At 38.9% G+C, this 26906-nt stretch overlaps 1 protein-coding gene across 1 annotated transcript in view; it reads left to right on the top strand.

Annotated features, from left to right (window-relative positions):
• Positions 1–26636, top strand: part of LOC149145530 (uncharacterized) — a 46596-nt gene extending 19960 nt beyond the window's left edge. The window contains exon 5 of the mRNA XM_089452488.1: positions 26336–26636. Within this exon, the coding sequence (XP_089308614.1) occupies positions 26336–26636 (301 nt within the window). The remainder of the gene's footprint in view (positions 1–26335) is intronic.
• Positions 26637–26906: the final 270 nt, after the last annotated feature.

Genomic DNA, 26906 nt, shown 5'->3' with positions numbered 1-26906 from the left:
CTAAAACTGGTTAAAAGGTTAGGAGACATCAGAGTCTCTATCATGGGAGATTCTGAGTTAGTGATCAAACAAATAAATCTATTTACATTTTCAGGCCAGGCAGTAACTCCACAAAACAAACAACTAATTCATTTTTTATTCCATAGGTAGGTCATTGTTATATACAATAGGAGTGATTGTTCAGTTCATCTCCCGATGACTATTCACATTCCTAATTTATTTATTTACACAAAATTCCCCCAATCATGAAGATTAGGTGTCAACATTCCCCCCTTAATCTGAAGGGATTTTGGTGAGTCCAAGCATCATTCTAAATCGTTCAAGCTTTTCCCTTCCAAGTGCTTTGGTGAAGATGTCTGCAATTTGCTTATTTGTGGAACAATGATGGAGATGGATTTTTTTGGCCTCAACATGATGTCGAATCAGATGATATTTAGTATTGATATGCTTTGTTTGATCATGGAACTTTGGGTTCTTAGCCAACTTTATTGCAGAGGTGTTGTCAATCATGAGTGGAGTTGATTGTACTCGTTTTACCTACAAATATTCAAGAATTTTCCTGAGCCACACAATTTCTTTCAATGCTTCAGCTGCTGCCACGTATTCTGCTTCTGTTGTGGAATCTACTAGAACTGATTGTTTGCGTGATCTCCGAGAGACAGCTCCTGATCCAAGACTCATAGAATATCCTGAAGTAGATACCCCAGTTTCTTTGTCTCCATCGAAGTCTGAATCAGAGTATCCAATCAAGCTGAAGTCGTCCACCTGTGTATACTTTATTCCAAGGTCTTGAGTTCCCTTCAAGTACCTTAGAACTTTTTTTTGTAGCAGACCAATGTCCCTCACAAGGCTTTTTCATAAACCTAGAGAGGATTCCAACAGCAAATGAAATGTCTGGTCTGGTAGTAGTGAGGTAGATGAGACTTCCTACAAGTTGTCTATACTTTGTTGCATCCTCAAATTCCTTTCCTTCAATAGATGTGAGCTTTAAGTTTTGTTCCATTGGAGTAGTAAGAGGATTGCACTCTGTCATGCCAAACCTATTCAAAAAATCTCCAATGTATTTGTTTTGAGAAAGAAATATGGACTTTGGATGGTGGGTTACTTCAATGCCAAGATAGTAATGAACATAGCCCAAATCAGTCATTTCAAAACTTTTCCCCAATTCCTTCTTTATGGATGCAATGTAGCTTTCATTTTTCCCTGTCATTAAAATATCATCTACATATACCACAAGATATACAATTGTTTTTCCAACTTTCTTGATAAATAAAGTTGCATCATCAAGATCAAAATGATTGAAGTTGAGTTTCAGAAGATGCTCAGTTAGTTTTTCATACCAGGCTCGTGGTGCTTGTTTGAGGCCATACAAGGACTTCACAAGTTTGCATACTTTATGTTCATGTCCTTTCACAGAAAATCCTTCAGGCTGGGACATAAAAACATTCTCTTTTAGATCTCCATTCAAGAAGGCAGGTTTTACATCCATTTGATGGACTTTCCAACCGTTCTGAGCTGCTAGTGCAAAGAGTGTCCGAATGGTGGCCCATTTTGCTGTGGGGGAAAAAGTTTCCTCATAATCGACCCCTTCCTTCTGTGCAAAACCTTTTGCCACAATCCTAGCTTTGTGCTTGTCAAGTGAGCCATCAGCTTTGTACTTGTTCTTGTAGACCCACTTGTAGCCAATTGGTTTGATTCCAAATGGAGGATCAACCAGCTTCCAAGTGTCGTTCTTTATGAGGGCATCATACTCATTTTGCATCGCTTCTTTTCATTCATCATGAGAAGCAGCTTATTTAAAGGAAGTTGGTTCAAAATCTGTAGACAAGTTCAATTCACAATCATAAGAAACATCCATATCAATAGGTGAATTAGTGTCATCTACATCACCTCCATTTTGTCGGTTTGAATTTCTGGTTCCTGTTTTTCCAATTTCATCAGGATGAACAATTTCAAGTGTCTTTGTCAACCACTTTGGGGGACCTTTCTGAAATGGTCCAGGCTACTCTGTTGATTGAGTTGGGACTGAATCAAGATTGAGTCTCCCAATTCTATCAATTACATCACTTAAAGCATCATCCGTTGTTGGAGTTTCAGTCGGGGGAGAGTGTTCTTGAGAAGAAGATTCCACATGTTGATCTAGTATAGGAATCCCCCCTTCAAGATGTGGAATCTGATTATCAAATTCTTGAAATGATTTCGTTTTTGGGAATCTATCCAAGCGATCAAGTTGCCGCTCAACAACATTGTCAGATTTGGATGATTCAAGGAAAATTACATCTCTAAATACAACAAACTTTTTATTTACTTCATCATAGAGGCGGTATGCTTTGGAGGTTGTTGAATACCCCAGGAAGATACACTTACGACTTCTAGCACCAAGTTTGTTTCTATGTACCTTTGGTATCAAAGCATAACAAGTGGAACCAAAGATCCTGAGATGTTTTACCGAAGGAACATGTCCATACCATAATTCATAAGGAGTCTTGTTTCTTTAGCATTAGATGGACATCTATTCTTTATATATGCAGCACATAGAACAGCATCAGCCCAAAACATTATCTTTACATTTTTGAAGAAAAGCATGGATTGTACCATATTCAAGATAGTTCTATTCATTCTTTCAGCTACACCATTCTGTTGGGGATTATAAGGCACAGTTGTTTGATGTTTGATCCCATGTTGGTGAAGATAGTTTTCAAATTCATTTGATGTATATTCTTTTCCATTATCAATGCGAATAGATCCAATATGAGATTGTGCATCATTTTCAATCCATTTATGAAAATTCTTGAATGTTTGAAAGGCATCATATTTGTTCTTCAATAAATAAACCCAACACATTCTGGTGTAATCATCAATAAATGTCATGATATATTTATTTCCATTTGCAGAAGGAACAAGCATTGGACCACATAAATCTGAATGAATGAGTTCAAGCTTCCTATGTGCTCTTGAATGTGAATCATGAAAAGACTGTTTGCTATGCTTTCCTAGAATGCAAGCATCACATTGCTTATGTTTCCTAGGAATTGTAGGCAAACCAGCAACACCATTTTTCTTCAATAAGCAGAGACTTTCATAGTTTAAATGTCCAAATCTAGCATGCCATAATAAACTTGATGGAAGTGTACCTTCTTCATGATGAGAAATATATGAGAAATGTTGTGCATGAGCAGAGGTTCCTTGCAGTTTGAGAAGCCTTTCTTCTTCTATTCCCCTCATGACAAGTGAGTGGTCAGAAGCTTTTCTTACCTCAAGCTTGCCATCAAACATATGAATGGAGTGACCTTGCTGGCAGATGTGGACCAAGGACAACAAGTTTCTCTTGAGTTGTGGGAGATATAGAACATGATCCAGAAGAAAGTCTGGAAGACCGGGCAGTTTAAGCCTGATTGTGCCAAGCCCTGATGGCTTGATTTTTGACTGATCTGCAAAGTATACTGCTCCATCAACATTATCAGTGAAATCTTCAAAAAAATATTTTCTATGAGTCATGTGACAGGTTGCTCCTGAATCAAGCAACCAATCATTTTTTGAAGAAGCAAGTGAAGCATTAAACAAATCTTCATTTACTCCAATGTTACATTGTGCCTCAATATAGTGAGCGGATTCAGGTGCTTTACCTTTTTCTGTATCATCAGTTTTACCTTTCTGTTGGTTTCTTTTCTGTTCAATTTTGTCCCATGGTAGCTTGCATGTAGAGGCATCATGTGATCCATTTCTTTTGCAGTGAATGTAGTGTAATTCTGCCTTTTCTCCTTGAGAATGTCTACCCCCCTGCCTTTGAAATATCTTCCTCTTCCTCTTCGTCCACCTCTTCCTCTTGTAGAATCTTGAATAGGACGCTTTTCTTTATGAGCAAGGCACACAGTCTCTTCAAAAGATTCAGGGGTTGTCTTCTTTCCAAAGGCTTTCTCTCTTTCAACAAAATTTTTCACAAGAGAGTCAAAGGTTATATCTTTAAGATTTCCATTTGCTTGTAAAGACTCAAGATAATTGGAGTAAGTAGGATAGAGTGCCTTGAGAAAAGCAATAAGAGGGATATCCAGCTCAACCTTAGTGGATTTGATATCATGCATTATAGACTTTACTTCAGATGCAAGAGAAAGAGGATCATTATTTTTCAGTTCAAGAGTGAAGAGTTTAATCATGAGCTGAACAACTTCAAGTGCAGAATGTGAATCATAGAGTTCTTTCAGCTTTTGTAAGGCTTCAAAGGCAGTTGAATATGATGAAATATGACAACTCACCTCTTCATTTACAGATGCTGTGATTAATGCATAGGCTTTGCTGTTCTTGTTTTCCCAAATGACGAGCTCTTTATCTGAGGTAGGTTGTACAGGGTCATTGTCTCCTTCTCCGACACACACTCCTTTCCACAACTCATTGAACATGAGGGTGTGTTTTATCATCCGGGACCATTCAGGATAGTTCTCCTTGCCAGTGAGAACTATTCCTACCATATAGATGATTGAATGCATTCTGTAAAAAAAAAATACTTCTGCTGATAGAAAAAATACCTCTGTTGATATACAGTGAAATTGTACTCAAAAGGGCAAAAAGATTTCAAATACTTTATGCACTATGTTTTCTTCAAATCCCTCCAATGTCTATAAAAAACATCCTCATATAATATTTCCATATCACCTCCCTTTTTTTCTTTTAAACAAGAGCTCCACGCACATATAAAGTCAACAAAGGATTCAAATGGAAACCATTCAATATATATACCATTCAATATATATACGCTAGACCATTCACTGGACCATTCAACGGATTCAAATGCAGTTCATAAGCAGTGTATATCACTCAGTAAAGCGCAGTTCAAATACCATTTCAACCGCACAGTTCAATACCATATAGCATTAAAACAGGAAAACTGGACAGCGTTAGAACCATTCAACACAGTTCAATGGGACAGCATTAATATTCAAACAGCGTCCAATAATTCAAACGCATTCAATATTCAAAACTCAAATGTTGTGTCAAACAACAACACAACATATACAGTGACAAACGGTTCAATACCAAATGTTATGGACAACGTTACCAAACGTTATGCAAACGTATACCAATCGTCTGGGTGGTGCCAATAGTTCTTTGACAGGAGCTTTCAAGCCTTCGAATCGCTGTAACCTCCGATGGACTGAATCGTTGTGTGCCTCTGCCTTGCGGTGAATCAAACTCGGGGCATTTTGAGTGGAGTTTTAACTTGCTACCAATGGTCTCTGAGGACAAACCGCTTTCGGATCTGAGAATGTATTCAAGCCATGAGTCATTCTGCTCCTCCCCACAAAATCTATCCGTAAAAACTTTCGCCCCTTATCTAAATCTAACGGCGCGAAGTTATATTTATCATACACGTCAGGAAAGCATTCAAATAATGCTCGACTCTGAAGGATCGCAGTGGATTTTCATAGCAGAAGTCCGCATTCAAGGTAGAAGCGTTCACCAGGGTCCGCAAGAACAAGACATCTCCTGCTCGCCGTAGGTTCTATCAACAGAACCTAGAAATCCAACCGACTCAATAGATAAAGGAAGATTCAATCGCCTTGGAGCACACTGAAGAAAAAAATTGACACAGGGTTGGATAGAGGGTTGAAAGCGTGGATGCCGAAAGAAAGATGAGAACCAGTAATGGAGGACAGAGTAATCAAGTGAAGCAATTCATGTGACAGCGTCTAGAAAACACCGACAAGATAGTCTTCTCGCAGCCCATGTGTGTCACGTCAGGTTTACAGCTCTGAATTGCAAAGCAAAACGGGCCTGACACTCCAACGCAGGACCTAAGGCTAACGTTGCTCCAGGTATCAGAATAGGGAATCAATTCTTGCAATGGAGGCAGCAGGCGCAAGTCAGGGTTTCAAGGTATTTCAAAAAAACTTAACGCACAGGACAGTGCTTATCAGGACAGTGCCCTTTTTTTCTTTGAAACATTTGGACATTCAGACAGGATGGACAGCGCTGAGTAGTGGAGGGCAGTGGGGCAGCTACCATGTCAGGAGCATCTAATTTTATGGAGGAGCTGCTCAACTATATGGAGAGCATACAGGGAGTTACAACAACTAAAAAAAGGGTTGGCTCTAATACCATGTTAGGCCAGGCAGTAACTCCACAAAACAAACAACTGATTCATTTTTTATTCCATAGGTAGGTCATTGTTATATACAATAGGAGTGATTGTTCAGTTCATCTCCTGATGACTGTTCACATTCCTAATTTATTTATTTACACAAAATTCCCCCAATCATGAAGATTAGGTGTCAACATACATGACCAAGGATCCTAGGTTAGGATTTTATAGAGGAACAATCATAGAAATACTAAATACCTTTTTAGAAAACAGACTTATTGTTATCCCCAAAAAACACAACATGCAGGCTCACAGCTTAGCCATGTTTGCTAGTACTTGTAAGTTGTCTTTTGAGCCTAACCATTAGTACACTACTGAGGTTAGGCATAGACCTATGATTCCTAACAATTTAAAGAACTGGGAATTATTCGAGAATTATCAGCAAATCAATAATTTTTTCAACTTTAGACAATGAATTTGTAAATACCAACATAGACACTGACACAGTAGTAGATTTTGATTGCTCTAATGAAGTAGAAATTAATAAACTAGAAGAAGATCAAATAGATAGACTTCATCCTACATAATTCACAAAAAAAGATATTCAAGATTTAAAACAAATGGAAATTGATGAAGTAATTGATGATGAAATCGAAGTCATAAACCTCAAAGATAATTTCTTGCCCAAAGGATTAACTCCTTTGGAGGACTTATTTGACTCAAATGATATCCCTAAAAAGCCTAAAATGGAACCTTTGAAATCAGACATTGAGGAATGTAAAATAGGATCTGAAGAGAATCCCAAGCTAATAAAACTGTCTAAAACATTACCTTCCAATGAAAAATTGAAATATATGAAACTTATGAAGGAATTCTTGGATGTTTTTTCCTGGAGTTATGAGGATCTAAAATCCTATGATACTAGCATTATACAACACATTATCCCTTTAAAAGAATATCAAAAGCCCTTTAGACAGAAGCTTAGAAGAATTAACCCTATTCTACTACCTCCTATTGAAAAGGAAATCAAACGAATGTCTGAAGCAGGAATTATTGCACCCATTAAGTTTTCAGATTGGGTATCTAATCTTGTCCCTACAAGAAAGAAAACTGGAGAAATAATATTGTGTGTTGACGTTAGGAATTTAAATAAAGTTTCACTCAAAGATAACTTTCTCCTACCGAAAATAGATCACATATTGCAAAGGGTAGTAGGTTCCACAAGGATCTCATTGTTAGATGATTTCTCTGGTTACAATCAAATCCTAGTCCATCCTGATGATCAACCAAAGACTTCTTTCACTACCCCATGGGGTACCTTTATGTATGTTAAAATGCCTTTTCGACTTAAAAATGCAGGGGCCACCTTTCAAAGGGAAATGGATCTTTCCTTTTCTAAGGAAATCCATGATTTCCTAGTTATATACATTGATGATATCACAGTGTTTTCTAGATCAGGTCAACATCACCTGGATCATCTTAGGCAGGTCTTTATTAAATGCAGGAAATATGGTATCTCTCTGAATCCAAAAAATTCTTTATTTGGTTTGGAAGAAGGAAAATTATTAGGCCACGTTATCTCTAAAGATGGTATCAAGATTGACCCAACCAGGATTGAAGCTATTTTGAAAATACCTCACCCCAGAAACATCAAAGAACTTCAAGAATTTTTAGGAAAAATAATTTTTTTCAGAAGATTTATCTCTAACCTAGCTGAACTAATTAGACTTCTAAATAACATGTTGAAAAAATATTTGGTTATTAAATGGATAGTATAGGCTAAGAAATCATTCAATGATATAAAATTAGCCTTGAATCAAACACCAGTCCTCATAAGTCCAATGTTTGACAAAGAATTTATCATTTTTTCTTTTGCATCTGAACATAGTATTGTTGCAGTTTTACTACAGAAGAATGATCAGGGATTTCAACAACCAATAGCCTCCTTTATTAAAGCTCTAAGAGATGCATCCTTAAAGTATAACATAATGGAAAAATAGGCTTTTGCTTTGGTAAAAGCTATCAAAGATTTCAGAGTCTATATCTTGTACTGTCACATAGTAGCTTATGTTCCCAATGATGTGGTCAAAGACATTATAACACAAAATGGAGTTGATGGAAAAAGGGGAAATTGGATAGCTACCATATTAGAGTATGACATATAGATCAAACCTACAAAACTAATCAAAGTCCAAGGATTGGCCAAACTTATGGCTGAAACAAATTGCCAAGCCCTAGGTATAAATTTTATTGCAAAACTAGATAATGAAGAGGAGATGGCGACTCCACAGATTAGCTAGGCCTTTTTAGATTCACCTTGGTATGCTGATATAATATACGTTCTACAAAATTTACAAGCTCCTCCAGGGTTGCCTAGAACCAAGAGTAGGTTTTTGACAATGAAATCTTTGAAATTCTGCATAATTGATAATACTTTATTATGGAGAAATCATGAAGGCATTCTGTTGAATTGTTTATTAAAAGAGGAATCTGACAAAGTACTCCAAGAATTTCATGCAGGTGATTGTGGAGGACATCTCTACTGGAAGACAACAACTGATAAAATCCTCAGAGCTAGATTTTACTAGCCAACCTTGTTTTCTGATGTGAAAAAATTTGTAACTTCCTGCCACAAGTGTCAGATCTTTGAAGGGCAAAGAAAACTTCTACCTTTACCTTTGAAACCCATTTCTACTGAAAAACCTTTTCAACAGTGGTTTCTAGACTTCATTGGTGAAATTCATCCCCCCTCTTCTGCTCAACATAAGTGGATCTTGACTGCCACAGATTACTTTACAAAGTGGATAGAATCCATTCCCTCCAGACAAGCCACTGATACTATCATCATAGGTTTTCTAGAGGCCAATATTCTATCGAGATTTGGTTGCCCCAATAAAATTATCATAGAAAATGTTGTAGCATTTAAATCAAAGAGGATGATTAATTTCTGCCATAAATACCATATAACCCTTGGTCACTCTACAGCCTACTATCCAGAAGGGAATGGACTTGCAGAATCTTCCAACAAAATCCTAATGAATATTATTAAAAAATTACTGGAAGACAATAAGAAAACGTGGAACAAGAAACTAATAAATGCTTTGTGGACAGACAAGCTTAAAACTAAGAAATCTATTGGTACCAATTCCTATCAGTTATTCTATGGGATGGAAGCAGTTTTCCCTTCATCAGCACCAATCCTGTTAGCACCTAAATCTATCTTAGGCTGAAGGAAGGTGAAATTCAGGGTAACCACAAACCACGCTCAGTCTGGTAGCTAGCCCTACCAGAACAGGAGAGGGCTCTCTCTGGGTCATGCTCAGTGAAGAATAAGCAAATAGGGTCTGAGGATGAATTAGAATGGATACTGATTTTAGGCTAGGTAAATAAATATGAAAGAAGTGTTTTGATGAATGACTGAGTTTTCTGGGATGTATGGGACCAAGGAACAGCATGAGCAGAGAATTTAACTCAAAGACGCAGATTATTTCGTGAGGCAAGACAGGCTGAAAGTCTAGCAATTAAATTTGAAATAACATGAAATGGAGAGACTGTTTAAGAGGGTGAAAATGGCATAAATACATGAATCCTTTTCAACAGAAGAAAACATAGAACGTGAAAACTTTCCCAAGGCAGAGCAGTAAAACTGAATTCTACCTTTTCTTACTTAGAAGCTTTCACTAGAAATGAATATGAATGAACTGTGAAACATAACAACATACATATGAAACAGAAAGAAAATACATTTGCTAAACTCACGCCATAGGAATCTCAAGAACCAGAGCTGCAATCTTTCATTAATTCTTTGTCAAAATGTACAGTGAGTAACTGAGTTTCTCTCCCATCGCTTCCCAGAAACTCCAACCAACCCTTTGCAAATGGTTTTTCATACAATAAATAGACTTTGCTATGAGAGATTCGATCGACCCAGGAAACGAAAAGCCAACCATCAGCATTACATTCAATTTCTATAATGACCAATTAAAACAAAGTAAACATGAGCACAGATCTTCTGGGTGACTGCTCGCCTTCCTTTTGCCACTTGGATAGAAGCCAACCTTTGATGAAAATGTTTTTAAACTTTGCCTTTAATTCCAGGAAAAATTCATTTTTAATGAACGGGCCCATTTGCAGAAAATTTCAAATCGACATCTCGCGGAGTGGAAGTGATTTTGGCCTTTGGGTCTCTGTGCGCCGCGCCAAAAGATGTATGCGTTGAGCCACTTTGGAGGTGGTTTTTAGGCACTTCCTAAAGTCCAAATTGAGCCCAAGTGTGCTTTTTGGAAAGCCCTACCTGTCCACTTTCCAACCCAAGTTGAATTTCTGAATTTGGCTGCCATTTTCCCCTCCAAAATTGCAATCTCCCAAGACTGCTTCCTGTGTGTCAAAATAGGGGTAGAGAGGCCATTTTTTGGGTGTTTTTGACCTCCTGAGGACTCAAAATTGGCCCAAACCTCTTGGCCATGCACCAGCAGTCGTAATTTTCCATGGAAAATCCAAAAATATAAACCTTTAGTCATTTGGAGCTCCCTAGCAAAAGCGTGCGCCAGATGGCGCGGCGCACAGGGAGAAAAAACCTGTTTCTTGTGCACAAAATTTCAAAATGCAAAAATGTGCTCCAAATTTCTTGAAATTTGGGCTATACCTTCTCTATCACATGTCATGCTGGACCAACGAAGCCTCGGCCAAGATTCGGAGCCAATATTGCTCTTTTTTTCCTCTTTTGTCTTTTTGTCACCTTCCTCAATTTCGCCTTTAGGCTCTTGATTCTTGCTTTGGAGCTCATGTTTTGGCCCATGTAATGGTGAGTCATGCACCTCAACATTTCCTTTTCCCTATTAGCCTTCTCCACCAGCTGCTCCAAGTGAACGTTCACTTTCTCTAAAACATACTCCCGATCCTCATCTCTTTGCTCCATAGGTCTACCTTGTGCTGCCATGATGTGTTGCCGGTTTTCCTTGATCAGTTGCAACTCTATCTCAGCTTGCCGATCCTTAAGTTGTTTTTTCCTCTACTACAGATATTTCATATTCCATTTGGCTCTTTCCAAGTCAAGGGACAAGGCTTGAATCTCTGTTTGCTACTCCTGGATGATCTCTTTAAGCTGTGCACTTTGCGGATCTATATCTGTGTCATCATCATGAAGGAGAACGAATTCGGTCTCTCATTCACCTGATGGACCCTCATCATGCATTGACTCCTTACCTATGTCCTATACCTGTAGTACTGATGTCGGACGTGAGGCCCCTTCCACCCTGAGTGGAGATAACACTCGCTTTGCTGCTACAAACAAATGTCTAGCGCCCCTTTGATATGTGACGAATACTGACACACTGGCGGTCTCATGGTGCTCATACTGATGAGAAGGTTCCCCTGTCTCAAATCTAGCCTCTGAAGGTCCCTGTGAAGCTCGGAAGAAGTCACGGGAGATGAAATCATCCCAAGTGATGCCCTGTAATCCATGTTGATGAACCACCAAAATCTTAATCAGAGCAAAATGATAAACACTGTTAAGTTGCTGCTGAGGGGTTTTATGTTGTATAAAGGTGGTCATCCTCTCTATGTTTCGGCAAATGAAATATGGAATGTTCATCATCCGTACCCTGGTGAAATGCATGAGCAACCTGATGTGATAAGCATAAAGATGAGAGAATCGTCCCTCACAACTGAAATATTTCATAGTCAATCTCATTAGTGGAGCATATTCATCTTTCAGATATCATAATGGAAAGACTCTTTTGAGCTGCCTCAAGAAAGTGGTTTTAATATATGGCTCATAATGATGCCGATCAATCTTCTGCTTCTTCTTCCATGGTTCTGCAATGTTCAGTATGTCGGTTGCTAATGAGATAGATTTTGGTGTAAGTGTGAAGGTGACACCAGCTAAAGTAGCCTGATCTCCATGTAAGTGCAACACGAATAGACGAGCCAGCTCATGATGAAATTGAACACTAGCCACCTTTTCACAAAACTCAAAGCATGACTGACGCTGGAAACACGACATAGCAAGAGGGCAGGCCTGCAATTCTGTAAGGGTGGTCGGTTCTTCTCTAACATGTCTGCCACTTTTGTGAGGCCTCCGGGGAGCCTGTTCTTCTGAGGATGAGTCACTTTGGGTTTCCATTTCATAGTCCGATGCATGCTCAGATGCCATGACTGTTGTTTTTCCACTGCATTAGAGAAAAAGATGCTGGTGATAAAACTGTGTTTGGACTGCTTTTGTGATGTGTTGAAATCTACCACCAAGGGGAAAAATGAAAAAAGGGATTGTTAGGAAGGGGAATAATATGAAGGGATTAGGGACTATGAGGAGGAATTTTATTCAGGGACATGTAGGGGGTTTAGGAAATTTTATATAGGGTAGGGTTTTGGGGTTTTACATTTGACAAATGAGCGGAGGGGATAGGGAATAGGAGTTTAGTAATGTTTTAGGATAGGGAAAAATGGGAAAAATGGAATAGGGAAGAAGGGAATGATGGAAAGAAGGGAAAAATGAAATGGAGGAGGAACCTTGGCACCAACACAACAAATTTGCAACCCTAACAGCATTTGTTTTGATGACTTTAAGTGGTAGGGTTCAAGAGTTTTTGTGCAACCATAAGCAGCCATAAACTATAATCATACTAACATAAAAATGGATGAAACACTGAGAGATCGACCCCACCTGGAAAATTCAAGGGATTAAAAGGCAATTTGTTGCAATTCTGAGCAAAATCGGGCTTTTATGTGTATGCGCCACGCAGCATACCCAGTGCACTGCGCCGTTTGAGTGCGTCGCGTCCATGTTATTTAACACTATGTGGTCACGCCCAGTGCACTGCACTCCCTCAGTGAGCTGCGCCACTCCGCCTGTGCACCGCGCCTATCAAGACATGTTCAAACTCACCCAAAACACGCGCTGGCTCACCAAATCCTTTGAAATGATTTCTCTCCGACCTTGGCATGTACAATAACTTTGATTCTTATGAGAAAATATATATAAGAGCATGGAGTCATGGGTTTGATTTTTGTTTCTTCAAAACCCACTTTGCAATGTTTCATTTTGCCACTTTTTCCACAACTTAATACAACTATGTATTTCACCTTCTCTTTTTGGATTTTTGACTAAAATGATGAAATTTTTGGCCATTTTTTGCAGGAGCAGTTCTCATGGCATTTCGCAAAGGATGACCAGAACTATCTTTTCAAGTGCTTCATGTTGGAGAACTTTACATATTTATCATAAACATTAATTTGACGATTTCCTCTTCAAAACAGAGTTTTGAAGAGGAATCACCCTTGAGCATCATGGATGATGAAAATCTGGAGATGAAACTTGTTGAACCTCCCTCTGGCCTGCTGGCATGTTTGGGTACTCTAAAAACATGACTTATGTAACACTATACCTATGACTGATATGATTTTTTGCCCATTAGAATACCAAATATTGACTGTCATTTAATGAACTTTGATGAACAGGGTTGAGCCAGCAGGTACAAAGCATGAGGGGTAATGACTGGCAAGACCCTTCCATCCAATTTATGGCATGCCCCTAGTGGAATGCAGCTGAATGAATGGAGTGAGACACCTGTTACACTAAAAAATGTCACCATGGCTATTTACAGTTGGTATGGCTCTATCAACAGTCATACTACCCTCTTAAGCAAGTCTTATGCCTCTGCTATCCATGTCAAACTCCAAGAAAGAGAGAAAAGTCTTTATAAATGTGTTTATCTCTGGGTACGCAGGTTCTCTCAAACCTTGCCTGCGGGTACGCACCTATTATTCATGAGGTCTGCGTCCAAGGACGCTCCGTATCTAAAGGGGCAGGTGCGTCCCTCTGAAAAGGTTAAAATGCGCAAGTTTTATCTTCAAAAACTTACTTGTGGTCATTTCTAGAGCATTCTAGAAGGTTGTTCGACGTGTATTGAGCGCCTCCAGATGGTTCATGCACCCCTACCAAAGAGGAACTTATCCCATCAATAAGGGAGTGATCCCATCCAAAGAGGGGACTATCCCATTGATGGTGGACCTGATTAACTTCCTCTTGAGCACTATAAATACAGGCATTGGGCCAGAAGGAGGGAGGTTGAAAGCTATACATTTCTAAGGGTAAATGCTGCAGGAATTAGGACTCCCATTTAGAAGCTTGTGAGGAGAGATTGCCATCTTTGCTTGTTCTATTTGGAAGTGGGTGAGCTTTGTCAAAGTAGAGGAAGACTCTTGTGGACCCTGGAAGGAGCTTGCACAACACCAAGGCTCAGGTTGTAATGGTTCCTTTTGATTACCTTTAATGCAAATTGGTCCATTCTTCTCAATAACTTGTTGTTTATGGGTTATTTCATGTACTCCTTGGTCTATATGTTGAATATGCTTTGTTTTATGTTATAATCAGGTGCTATTTAATTGTTTGACGGTTGGTGATTGCAGGTTTTGGAGAAAAGGAGGAGCTCATCCAGATCAACAAAGCTTGGACTTCTACAACAGCGTTTGGACAAAGGTAAGAACGAAGCACTTGATTTCTCATATCATAATGCATGTTTAGAGAAGGATAGCTCCAATTTGTTTTGTTTGTCATTAGAATGTCTTAGACTTCTAGGAAGGTCGGTTGTGTCCGCACTCTTGACTGATTCCGTGTGACAAATTGGCGACTCCACTGGGGATTCCATTGATGAGAAAAGTTTTTCCTTTGTGTGAACTTTGCTTTGAGAAAATTGGTTTATTTTTCTGGTTTTGGCTCTGTGACTTTGTCTGTGGGTGGGTTAGCTTAGGATTAGTTTTATTTTGGTCTTTCTTGAGTTTTTCAGTAGGACGCACCCTCTGAGTGTTGCACAGTGCGTCCCTGGACGCACTTTTGCTGTGTGCACAGAGCGGGCTCGCACCTGTGCTAACGGGTTGCCTGCGTCCCCTGCCAAAATTTGAGAAAATTTCATTTTTTACATTTTTCCTCTTAGATTTTGCTTTTTCTTAGTTTTTACTGCCCAGATCCATTAGTCTCCTGTCAAAGATCTTCACCTGAACTTGTTTCATTAGCATTCTTGCTCTAAGCTTTCATCAATTGGGTGTTTTGAGTCTCTTTCTTGAGAAATTCTTGATTTATTTTCCTTTGGTCATTACTTGGAGGTTTCTCTCAGTCTTTTCACAATTTTGCATCTTTTTGCTTTTGTTTTTGCAAAAAAATTTTCCCCTCATTCGCCGAGGGGGGGGCTAAATTGTGTATGAGTGTTAATCGCCTTTGAGTATTTTTATTTTTGATCTTTGGAACTCTCACCCAATTTTCTCGACTTGCACTTGATTGGTTCTTAGATCACATTAGAATCATCTTGTGTTTGAGGATTCTCTTGCATAGATCACATTTGCATAATTAGAATTCTCACTTTCAGAATATGAATGAAAAATGTGCATAGATTACATTTGCATACTTTTCAAGTGAATTGTGCTTCGATTACCATTGCATAGTTTACATTCTGAAAAATCAATCGTAGATTTAGATCAGCTTTCTTTGATTTGAATTTACACAAAAACAAAAATAAAAAAATTGGTTTGGAATTGATTTGCATTAGTTTTTCTTGATAAAATTAGTGCATTAGAGAATCTGTTATATTTTCTCTTAGTGATCAATTTTTGCATTGTTGGAAGTGAATGGAAACTCTCTCCTTACTTTAGTTAGGATTCATCGAATTGAAAGGATTGCATTATCATATTCGATTGCATTCAGTTGAGTCGGGTCATAACACCATTGGTTTCGTATCCATTTACCCATTTGAGTAAAAACAGCCTTAATAACACAGCGCTTAATTAAAATTCATCTAGTAATTTTTACATTTCTAGGGCTCTGATACACCAACATAGCTTAGGCTAGTGTCTTGGAGTAGGAGAGTAATTAACTCTCCAAGACAGCAAAACCAAACAAGTAGCTTATCTTGTGGTAGGATAAATCCAACTGTTTCATTTGTACTCTGGGAAAGCTCCTCTTAAAGGAGAAGCACGAGCTCGTGTCCGAACCAGTGAGGGGATCAATCCTCCCTCGTTGGGAACGACGCCAGACACGCACGTATTACAAACGGTAAACCTCGGATTAACCATTGTCGAGGAGCCAGGGGTCACTTGTCGGTAAACCTTGGATTATTGTCAAGGAGCCGGCAAGGGGATTGAGCTTGATACTCTGCCCTTGCGTGCTGTCGGAGTGTAGACTGTTCCCCCAGGTGCATTTGTTGTTGTTGGTAACCTTAGTGACCATTATCTTAGGATTCTACCCAAGGTGACGGTGGAGGGAAGATCCCACTGTACCTGGAGCAGACGTCGGTTATACTCACTTGGATTTTCTGGGGGGTTCACTTCACTCGAGACGGTTAAAGTGGAGGAACTTGGTCCAGTCTATTCATTAAGCAGGTTGCCGGGGTAACTGTTCCACCCACTATTTCTGTACTGGATTCTGCGAGGTTGGGCTTCATCACCAACTAGTGTTTTCGGTCCGGAGAGCTTACTGTTTGTGTGTGGTTTGACTCCTAGATTTGATAGCGCGTGTTAATTTGTTTGTTTTTACTTTTAGAGACCATAGGTGTGAATTGTGAATTTTAATTGCTAGGTGTGCATTGTGAATTGTTAATTTTAGTTTTAAATTGTTAATAAAATTCACTGAAGTTGAATATAATGGCAAATGTTCCGGAATTTATCAACCTAGGAACCCCTCCCAATGAGAATCCTAGTACTTTTCCTTACTTTGGAAATGTTGGTCCTCCTTATATGGCTACTTTGTCATTACCTGGATTTACAATAGGATTACCGATATGGTTATTTTCAACTTCGTTGGCCCAAAGTACTCCAATTGTTCCATCTCAACCGGATGCTTCACTTCAACAGAGTTCACCATCTCAACATCACCAACCTTCTGTTGACCCTTTACCTTCTTCGCCTAATTTTTCTTCCTCCATTTCTTCCTCTTCGCCTGGTAAAAGCCTTGATGCTAGTAACCAGGAGGCTAAGAAGAAGAAGAAAGGGAAGAAGAAGAAGAAGAAGAAGAAGCAAGATAAGAAAGAAGTCAACCAACCAACCATGGCTGTAAGTGTTAGTTGTGTTGAGGAAAATTCCGACATGCATCGTAAACCCAAATACCCTTGCAGGCTTTGTAAGGGTGACCACTTCCTTGTCAATTGCCCTGGTATTCCAAAGGTCTTGGAAGTATGGTCAGAAAAATCTCATCAACTTTCCGTTGATCCATCAACCAGTGATAGTCAGGTTCCTGGGAAAAAGGGTAAAGTTAGGTTTCCTTGTAAGTTATGCAAAGGGAGTCATCAAACTCACATTTTCCCTCACATGGATGAAGCCTCAACATTGTTGGAAAACCTTACTGTTCCACAGCAAGAATTTCCAACTGGTTACCGTAAACTTTCTCCCAACCTACCGTCAACTGACGGAGTGATTGGTCTAAATTCAAGTACAGTCGATCACACTCTCCCATTGGAGAGTGAAACTCATGTCACTCAGGTTGATGATCAATTAGTTGATCAAGTGGTCGATTCAATTTCACATTCGGTCGATCCCACTTTCCCTTTAGTGAGTGAACTTCATACCGCTCAGGTTCTTCTTGTTACATCAGATTCTTCTATGCCGGGGGGCATTTCACCTGTTTCTACATAACCCCCTCCAAGCACTGAGGTCTTTTCCTTTGATTGGAATAGACTGACAGAACCTCGTCTTCCTTCCTCCATCCCTTTCCAGATCATTGTCAAGGCTGGTGGTAGGGACATACATCGTACTCAGGTAGATGAAGGTGCTTCTGTTATTATTTTATCCTCAACTGTTTGGAAAGCTTTGGGTTCCCCTCAGCTTGCGCCTATTACGCAGAATCTGAAAGCTTTTAACAGAACCATTAGTGAACCTTTAGGGATCCTTCCTAAGTTTTCTATTACCTTGGAAGGTAAAACTGTCTGTATTGATCTTATGGTAGTTCGAGGTCCCTTGGATTTCAATTTACTCCTTGGGCGAGACTATGTTTATGCAATGAAAGCTGTCGTATCGACACTCTTTCGCGTGATGTCTTTCCCTCACAATGGCAGTATTGTGACTGTAGACCAGCTTTCATTCCCTAGTCTTGTCTCAACTACCAATCATATGGCATCCCTAAATGTTCCTGATTCTAAAGTGGTATCTACCCTGCCACGGGTTAATTATGTGGCAACTGGTCCCATGTTTTCAGTTACCGATGTAAGTGAGCCTCTCACAGTTGATTTAGATCCGGTAATTGACATGGAAAACTCTATGGGATTACTTGAACATGATGTTCTTATCCCTTTTGAGTCCCTTGACATGTGTTCCTTCCAGAGAACTATTCTTCCTTCTGATGAAGACTTTTTGGAAGCCATGATCAAGGTGTGTCCATTGACATGTCTTTCTTCCAGTTGGAAGCCATGATCAGTGATTACGAGGATAGTTTGTTCCCGTCTCAACCTCGTTAAAAAATGAAATTGGATGTTGCGAGGAAAGTTCCTTTTACTGTGTCAACCTCGTTTAAAAATGAATCAGTGTGTACGAGGATAGTTTTTTCCTGTATCAACCTCGTTAAAAAATGAAACAGGCTAGCATGAGGATAGTTCTTTTACTGAGTCAACCCCATTAAAAAATGAATCAGCTAGATTTTTAGGATATGTAGTTAGATTGTAGAAAGTAGGGTTATGAGGATAGTTCCTGTTACTGAGTCAACCTCGTTAAAAAATGAATCAAGTTTGAGGATAGTTCCTGTTACTGAGTCAACCTCATTAAAAAATGAATCAGGTATGAGGATAGTTCTTTTCTTGTGTCAACCTCCTTAAAAATGAAACAACTCCCTTTTTCAAGTTAAATATTGAAAGTAAACCTTCATTCCATCCATCTGGTTGAATGCAATGAAATGCCTGCTTTGGGGGCATGCACCTCGCTTTGCATCATTATACTGGGGGCATGTCGGCCATATGAGTACATTTTTATCATTTTTTCGAACTGAAACGTTAGGATAACTTACGAAAAAATGAAAGAAAACTCATGAAGTACATTTTTATCATTTTTTCGAACTCGTTAAAACTTATGAAAAAGTGAAACCTTGGAGTTCTCTTTTGAATGCCCTTTTCAGACTCCTCAAAAATATGAAAAGATTGCCGAGCGTTTATTTTACACTCGTTAAAACGGAATTAAAAGGCGGTCCCCTTATAGCTCTTTATCTGACTCCGTAAAAACAGGAAAAGATTGCCGGGTTTTACACTCGTTCGTTTCCCCTTAAACTTGACCGTATTGCCGTCGAAATAAAACGACGTGTCCTTGATCGCTTTTTACTTTTCAGGTCAGAGGCACTAATCATGAAAGTACTCCTTGGTCGCAAGATCAAGCGGTTCCCCCAGGTATTATTTTATACTTTTTCGGGCTTGAGGGACACAAATCTACGAAAAAGTTCAACTTGGAGTCTTCTTAAGTTTTTCAGACTCTCTAAAATTGAAAAACGCTGAGTTTCTCCTATACTGGGCTCGTTAAACATTTCACAGTAAAGGACCTGTTCAATTACAAACAGGAACGAACCACTCCTTCCTAGGGTTCAAATCAAAACTAGGTTGGACTCATCCAAAGGATGAGCTTATAATCAAGCATATGTTATCCTCCTCAAGCTTATTAAAAATAAAGAGGTACTTGCCAGAAATGGTGGGGGAAAAGAGAGAAGAATGAGCCTATTTGTTACCTTTTGTCTCAGAAGAAGCTTTACTACCACTCTTGAACACGACACTTTTCATTCACCTGGGTTGGGAAATTCTTTATCTCACAGTTGATCAAACCACTTTGAAAGTCTTCAGCCGGGTTCCGGGGATTAACTTTGAGTTATTTAGCACCAAACCATCTGTCGTGTCGTTATGTGTTCAAGAGGTCTGCAAACAAAACTTTCATCTGCAAAATACTTGTCATCCATTTGACCATCCCTGAGTCAGTCCTTAAAGCAACATTTCTTCAACTTATGATTTCGTGTTGTGGGCTTGCCTACAACGGGTCACTTTCTATCGACATCAGCACATTATCTAGAGAGATGACTTGGAAATCGTCAGTGCCTTGAAGTCTGCATGCATCAATGGCAGATTTCTCGCCTTTGACGTCAGTTTCCATCATTGACTTTCGATCGAAGGATTCCGTGAAATGTTCGACATCAACTCATTCATTCACATCTCATGGATTGTACTGGGTACTTTGAGAACCATTGACATTACTGGTGGTCTCTCTCACGCTTGTTAACAGTTCACATCATCGACTGGTAATCAAGTGGTTTCTACCATGTTCGACATCGACTCATTTATTCGCATGGCTAGAATCGTACCAATTCGAGAAGTAGGAATGAAGACCCTGGATCAAATATTTACCATCCAGGCTGCGAGGAGTTTTGTATTCATTATCTAAGTAGACTAATCATAAACAGATGGCTGCGTCCATACTGTGTCTACAAAAGTCTATGATTATGATGTACTGCAAAATCATTCCTGTATCAGAGTAGTTAGTCTGTTAGTTAAAGTTTTAATCTGAGTATGGGAATGCCTACCTCAGTGATGATATAATCTTATACATGTATTTTGTGTTGAAAATTGCAGGTTCTGACCGGGCTCTCCACGGGATAATCCTTGAAATGATAAAGCGCTTCACCCTTCCTAGATAATACAAAACCCTAATCTATTCCAGGCTTCACACTTTAGGGGGCAATCTGTTACACTAAAAAATGTCACCATGGCTATTTACAGTTGGTATGGCTCTATCAACAGTCATACTACCCTCTTAAGCAAGTCTTATGCCTCTGCTATCCATGTCAAACTCCAAGAAAGAGAGAAAAGTCTTTATAAATGTGTTTATCTCTGGGTACGCAGGTTCTCTCAAACCTTGCCTGCGGGTACGCACCTATTGTTCATGAGGTCTGCGTCCAAGGACGCTCTGTATCTAAAGGGGCAGGTGCGTCCCTCTGAAAAGGTTAAAATGCGCAAGTTTTATCTTCAAAAACTTACTTGTGGTCATTTCTAGAGCATTCTAGAAGGTTGTTCGACGTGTATTGAGCGCCTCCAGATGGTTCATGCACCCCTACCAAAGAGGAACTTATCCCATCAATAAGGGAGTGATCCCATCCAAAGAGGGGACTATCCCATTGATGGTGGACCTGATTAACTTCCTCTTGAGCACTATAAATACAGGCATTGGGCCAGAAGGAGGGAGGTTGAAAGCTATACATTTCTAAGGGTAAATGCTGCAGGAATTAGGACTCCCATTTAGAAGCTTGTGAGGAGAGATTGCCATCTTTGCTTGTTCTATTTGGAAGTGGGTGAGCTTTTTCAAAGTAGAGGAAGACTCTTGTGGACCCTGGAAGGAGCTTGCACAACACCAAGGCTCAGGTTGTAATGGTTCCTTTTGATTACCTTTAATGCAAATTGGTCCATTCTTCTCAATAACTTGTTGTTTATGGGTTATTTCATGTACTCCTTGGTCTATATGTTGAATATGCTTTGTTTTATGTTATAATCAGGTGCTATTTAATTGTTTGACTGTTGGTGATTGCAGGTTTTGGAGAAAAGGAGGAGCTCATCCAGATCAACAAAGATTGGACTTCTACAACAGCGTTTGGACAAAGGTAAGAATGAAGCACTTGATTTCTCATATCATAATGCATGTTTAGAGAAGGATAGCTCCAGTTTGTTTTGTTTGTCATTAGAATGTCTTAGACTTCTAGGAAGGTCTGTTGTGTCCGCACTCTTGACTGATTCCGTGTGACAACACCTAAAAATGAAATGCAGAAAGAGTTTTGATCTCGGATGGAGGACTGACAAGACGAACTCTAACAAATCCCAGTGATGAAACTACTCCAGGAATCCCAAGTTGAGCCCAATGATATTCAAAGGAGAATCAATCAGAAAATTCATCTGCAACAAACCAAGGAGGAAGTATACATCAGAGCCCAAGTACTTCAGGAGAAACTGAAGAAAGTTTTTGATAAAAGAACCAAGGCAGAAGACTTCTATCTTGGTGATAAAGTTTTGAAGAGGGACTCCAAAAGGGAAGATAAAGGGAAACATGGGAAGGTTGACTTCCTGTGGAAAGGTCCATACATTATATATTCCTTCAGAGGTAATACTGCTTACTTTCTTAAAGAATTGAATGGTGAAAAGGGAGAAGGAGGACTAGTCAATGGTCGAATGTTGAAGCACTATATTGAGCCAAGCCACTAATTTTACCAATTTCAATTGTACATATTATATCCTTCATAATGTTTAGAATGGGTTGGATGGTAAATTTTTTTAGTTGAAGCCCAAAGAGAAGGCCCTAAGCTTCAAAAGTGTCACTGTCATAAATATCAATAAAATAGCAGAATAAAGGACAAATTGCAGAATAAAATCACAGTCTTTCAGAAGGCCATTAATCTACAGTTCTTGACTTTTCGCTAGGGAAAGCCATCCCCAAGTGGAGCCATTTTTATGTTTCTATACCAATAGGTGTCATAATTTATGATTGAATTAGTTTATCTCGGTAATATGTTGATACCTTTGCTTTCTGCAAGTGTTTTCCATATTAAAAAATTCAAAAAAATATAAAATATAAAGAGGGTATATCCTAAAAGAAAATCAAAGGATAAAAAGAATAAAAAAGAAAAGGTCAAAAAGTATGAAAAATGAACCCCAAGGAAAAGAAAGTGTGCAAGTCTAAATGCCACTACTATTTACTTTGATAAAAAAATAAAAGGTTGTGTGCAGCTTGTCACTTCTGCCATAATCCATGAATGGTCAAATAGTGTAAACTTGGCTATTTCATGTTTTGAATTTCATGTTGATAGATAGAGAATAAAATCTGACCAAACAGTGTAATCTCGGCAGATAATTAGATTAGGTAGAGTAAATAAAAGGAGCTCAACAGTTTACTAAGCCCTTGGATGTAATAAGGCTAGACTTAGATAGATTTCCATTGTAAAAGAAAAGAAAAGTTTGATAAGGGTTTTCCAGTTTAAGTGCACCCTAATAAAAAGTAGAAAAAATGGTAGGATGTGTAGGTGGGTAAGTAGATGAATAGTTGCAGAATGGTGTATGATGAATGATTAGTTGAAACTCATATCATTTACTTTCATCATCATTTTATTTTCAAAAGTATGGATAACAATGAGACATTTACAAAGTCAAGTTATTAATTTCCTCATTCCTTTTACCCATAATTTCACTAATTTCCCACAAATAACAATCTAAGTGCCTAAAACCTTAAGTCAAAGGGGCTCAAAGCATTTCTCTAACTTTTGGAGGGACCGGACCCTCTGCCTAATGACTTATAGGTTCCAAGTGCTAAAACCCCCTTCATCATTCACTCATTTCCCCTAAAACCCCTTTTCCTAGAGTAAAATCACTATTTTCTTAGGAAAATAAATTATCCTCATACAAAACTCCTTCTCACAAAAAACCCACAAAATGCACCTAAGCCTATGTTATAATGTTTAAATGCGAAAATGCGAATATATTTCAAAACATTTTACTTAGTGCATTCTTATCCTCGTTTCAATTTCATATTAACATTAATTTAGTATAGTTAACTCTCGGAAATACACCCCATCCCCGTATATTTTATTAAAATCCCTTATATTAATAACCTACTCCGGTTTGAAATATAAACCTGAATAATGGAAAAATTAGATAGATTAATTAATCTATCTGCGATCAATTAAGACCTATAACCCTCCGCTGCATTAAAAAGGAATTAATTAATCAACCTATGATTAAATAAGAGCCTTCCTCCAATCACATAGCCCCCGACGTCATTAATCTCCCTAAATCCATAGTTATTATCCTATCGGGCCCCTCCATTGAATCCTGAGCAAGTCCCTTCCCTGACCACCATAAGATCTAACCCCTTCAGATCTAACGGTTGACGCTCATATCGGGTGGCCTCCGATGCCGAACATTACCCGCTCGATGTGAGCAGTTTTACTGTACACCCTGCTGCTACGTGTCGCCCGATGAATGGCATTAGATGGACCTCTCCCAATACTACCATACCCTCATAAGCGGTGCGATAGATTCCGCTTATTTCCTCCGCTTAGCACCTTGGCTAAACGACAAAACATCACTTCCATCAATTGCCACCAATTGTCTCATTTCCATTATACACGCCAAAAGCATTAACTTTGCCAATAAACCCAAAAATATTTATTATTTTTGTTTTACTAAGAAAAGAACCTTTTTTTCTACTTGCACACTCAGAGTATGTTTGAGTCATCACCTTGCTTTCAACTGTCAACCTACAGAAGCCGTTGAACTCCAGATTGCCATTGCAAACCTGTGCGCTCCATGCAAACAAGTGCACCAGAGCCATTTGTCTCTCCATGCAACCATATCCAGGTATTTACCCTATTTCAACTAAGAAACCCTATTTTCCATACTAAACCAAAACTAAATTGTTGTAATAATTAAGTAATTTAGGGAAATTAAGTCGTTTTATAGCCTTGACATGCTCTGAGACAACCCATTTTTCCATAATTACCCAAAAATTACTTGCCCTCGTCTTCGAATCCACAAGAACCACGTATGGACGCCCCAGTCTCCTTAATTGTCATACCAGTTACCACTCTTCACAGAGATTTAGACCATCTTCCCCTGGCCAACAAAGAATTCCAAATAAAAGACCTCATCTTTGACAAAACCCCTTTGAAATTGCATTGCAAATACCGAGATATCTACTTGAACCATGCAGATAAGATAGGTCTCTGGGAATCAAATATGTTGAAGTATCAATTCCCCAGTGTTCATGTCTTCCCGGAAATTATTCATTACTGCCATGCAAACTATGACCCTATTATGAAAGCTATAATGTCCCCAAACCAGAAAATCCTATTCACCATTACAGCTGAGTCCATAAAGGAGATGTTACAGTTGCAGCCTGGTCAAAACCTCACCCCCCTGTCCATTACTGATTTGCTTGAAAGATTCTCCAAGCCGTCTAGTTCCAGGATTACTCAAATCCTCCAGCCTTTCATTTCTGAAGGAAAACACATGCCAAAGGAGCCTCCTCCTTACATGTCAGCCTTCTTTTGTGGTCTAGGCAAAGATATCACAACAATGCTATCATGCATTTTAGGTTTACCAGTAATGAGTATGTAGATGAGACTATTTTTGTTGGCATGTCTATTTTTACCCTCAGTCAACCCCATGCAGTCAAGTTTGATTATGAAAAATTCATCACAGATAAAATGCATGATCAGTTTATGAGACTTGAAAATGAGAGGGTGTTCAAGTATTCATCAGTCCTGTATCATTTGTTTCTCTACTACCAAACTGATAAGTTTCCCTTCCCTGTCCAAAAGCTTGATACTAGAGGGAATCCTAGATTTGTCACCTTCTGGAATACCCTATTCCACAAGTCTTGTTATTCTCACCATCCATACACAGATTTTATTGACCTATTTGTACATCCAGTCACTACAATGTTATTAGGAAGTCGCCCTCCTAGAATTAGTCTAGACATTAAGAGGGTTCTCCAGCTATCCAAACAATACAAAGTAGGGGATTGGTACTTGTACCAAAACCATACTGAAATTAGAATTTATGGGTGTGAGCTTCCTCCTTACAAGTGACCTAGATACCTCCCCATGTGATTATTTACTCTGGAGTACTACAGGAAAATGATCAATTCTGATGAGATTCACTTTGTCAAAACCAAGAAGAAGGCTCAACTAAGAATAAAGGATCATCTAGGACCATTTATTTTCAATAACAGAGAAGCAGGAAAGGAGGCAAATGAAATCCTCCAAAGATTAAAATTAAAACAAAGTTTCACATGGGCCTATGACACTCATGGATTCATTTGTAATAGAAGGCAGAAACATAAGCTATCTCCTTATACCCACCATAGGATCCTAGAAATTGAACAATATGCCAATCAATTAGAATGGGTGGAAGGCACTCTGATAAATCAAGATAGCACACAAGTTGAAGTTGACAATGTAATGGTGGACTTATAAAGAAGGTTTGATGAAGATTTGTTTGTACAGGTGTTTGGAGAAACTTCATCACAAAAGCAGTCACAGGAGCATAGCACATGGCCATCAGAACAACAAGGAACCTTAGAACCAACAGAAGATTCAAAACAATAAGAAGAGTGAGAGCAACCTGAAATTTCATAGGAGCTTGTTCAACCTGAACAAATCATGAGCAAACCTCCTACTTTGCAGACTCCTCTAAATGAGGAGAAAAATTTAAAGAGAATTCGAGATGAAGCCACTCCTTCTACTATGCCTATTGATCAAACTTTTGTTAAAAGGCAAAGGTTAAACCCATATGCAGAGGAGGAGTACAATGAGGAAACAACAGGAAACTCAACAGCCGAAAGGAGTGACAGCAGGCCAACCATTCCAACAGGAGGCACACCATATGTCTCACAGATACAAGCATTGGAAAGGCAACAGAGCACAGAGGTATCTTCTTTTAGAGCTCCCTCTGAAAAGAGTCTGGACATTAAAGGAAAGTACACAAAAATTAAAGCAATGAATGAGAAATTGAAAGCTCAAAACTATGCTCACTACCTCAAAATGGCTCCAACTAAGCAGACCAAGCTTATGTGAGCTTTTGACATAAAGGAAGGAAAAATGTAGATGAGCTTCCTCAAGCCAACTGTGCAACAGCCAAGATCCATGGTTGATTATTTAAAGACTAATTTTGAAGTTTTGGCAAAGGATATCCATCCTATTGACCAAATAGAACTGCACAAGCAGATTGGTGAAATGGTCTATTCTAAATTGACTAATAAGGCCATCACAACACATCAATTGCAAAACTCATTACACAATACCACTGCCCAATTGCAACTGGAAAAGGCCTCCTCTTAGGCTAAA

The sequence above is a fragment of the Pinus tabuliformis genome, chromosome X (genome assembly GCF_031772625.1).
Source record: "Pinus tabuliformis cultivar Carrire ecotype Pingquan chromosome X, CPIR1, whole genome shotgun sequence".
Lineage (NCBI taxonomy): Eukaryota > Viridiplantae > Streptophyta > Pinopsida > Pinales > Pinaceae > Pinus > Pinus tabuliformis.
Note: the sequence above shows the minus strand (reverse complement) of the source record. Positions and strands in the feature narration are given on the sequence as shown.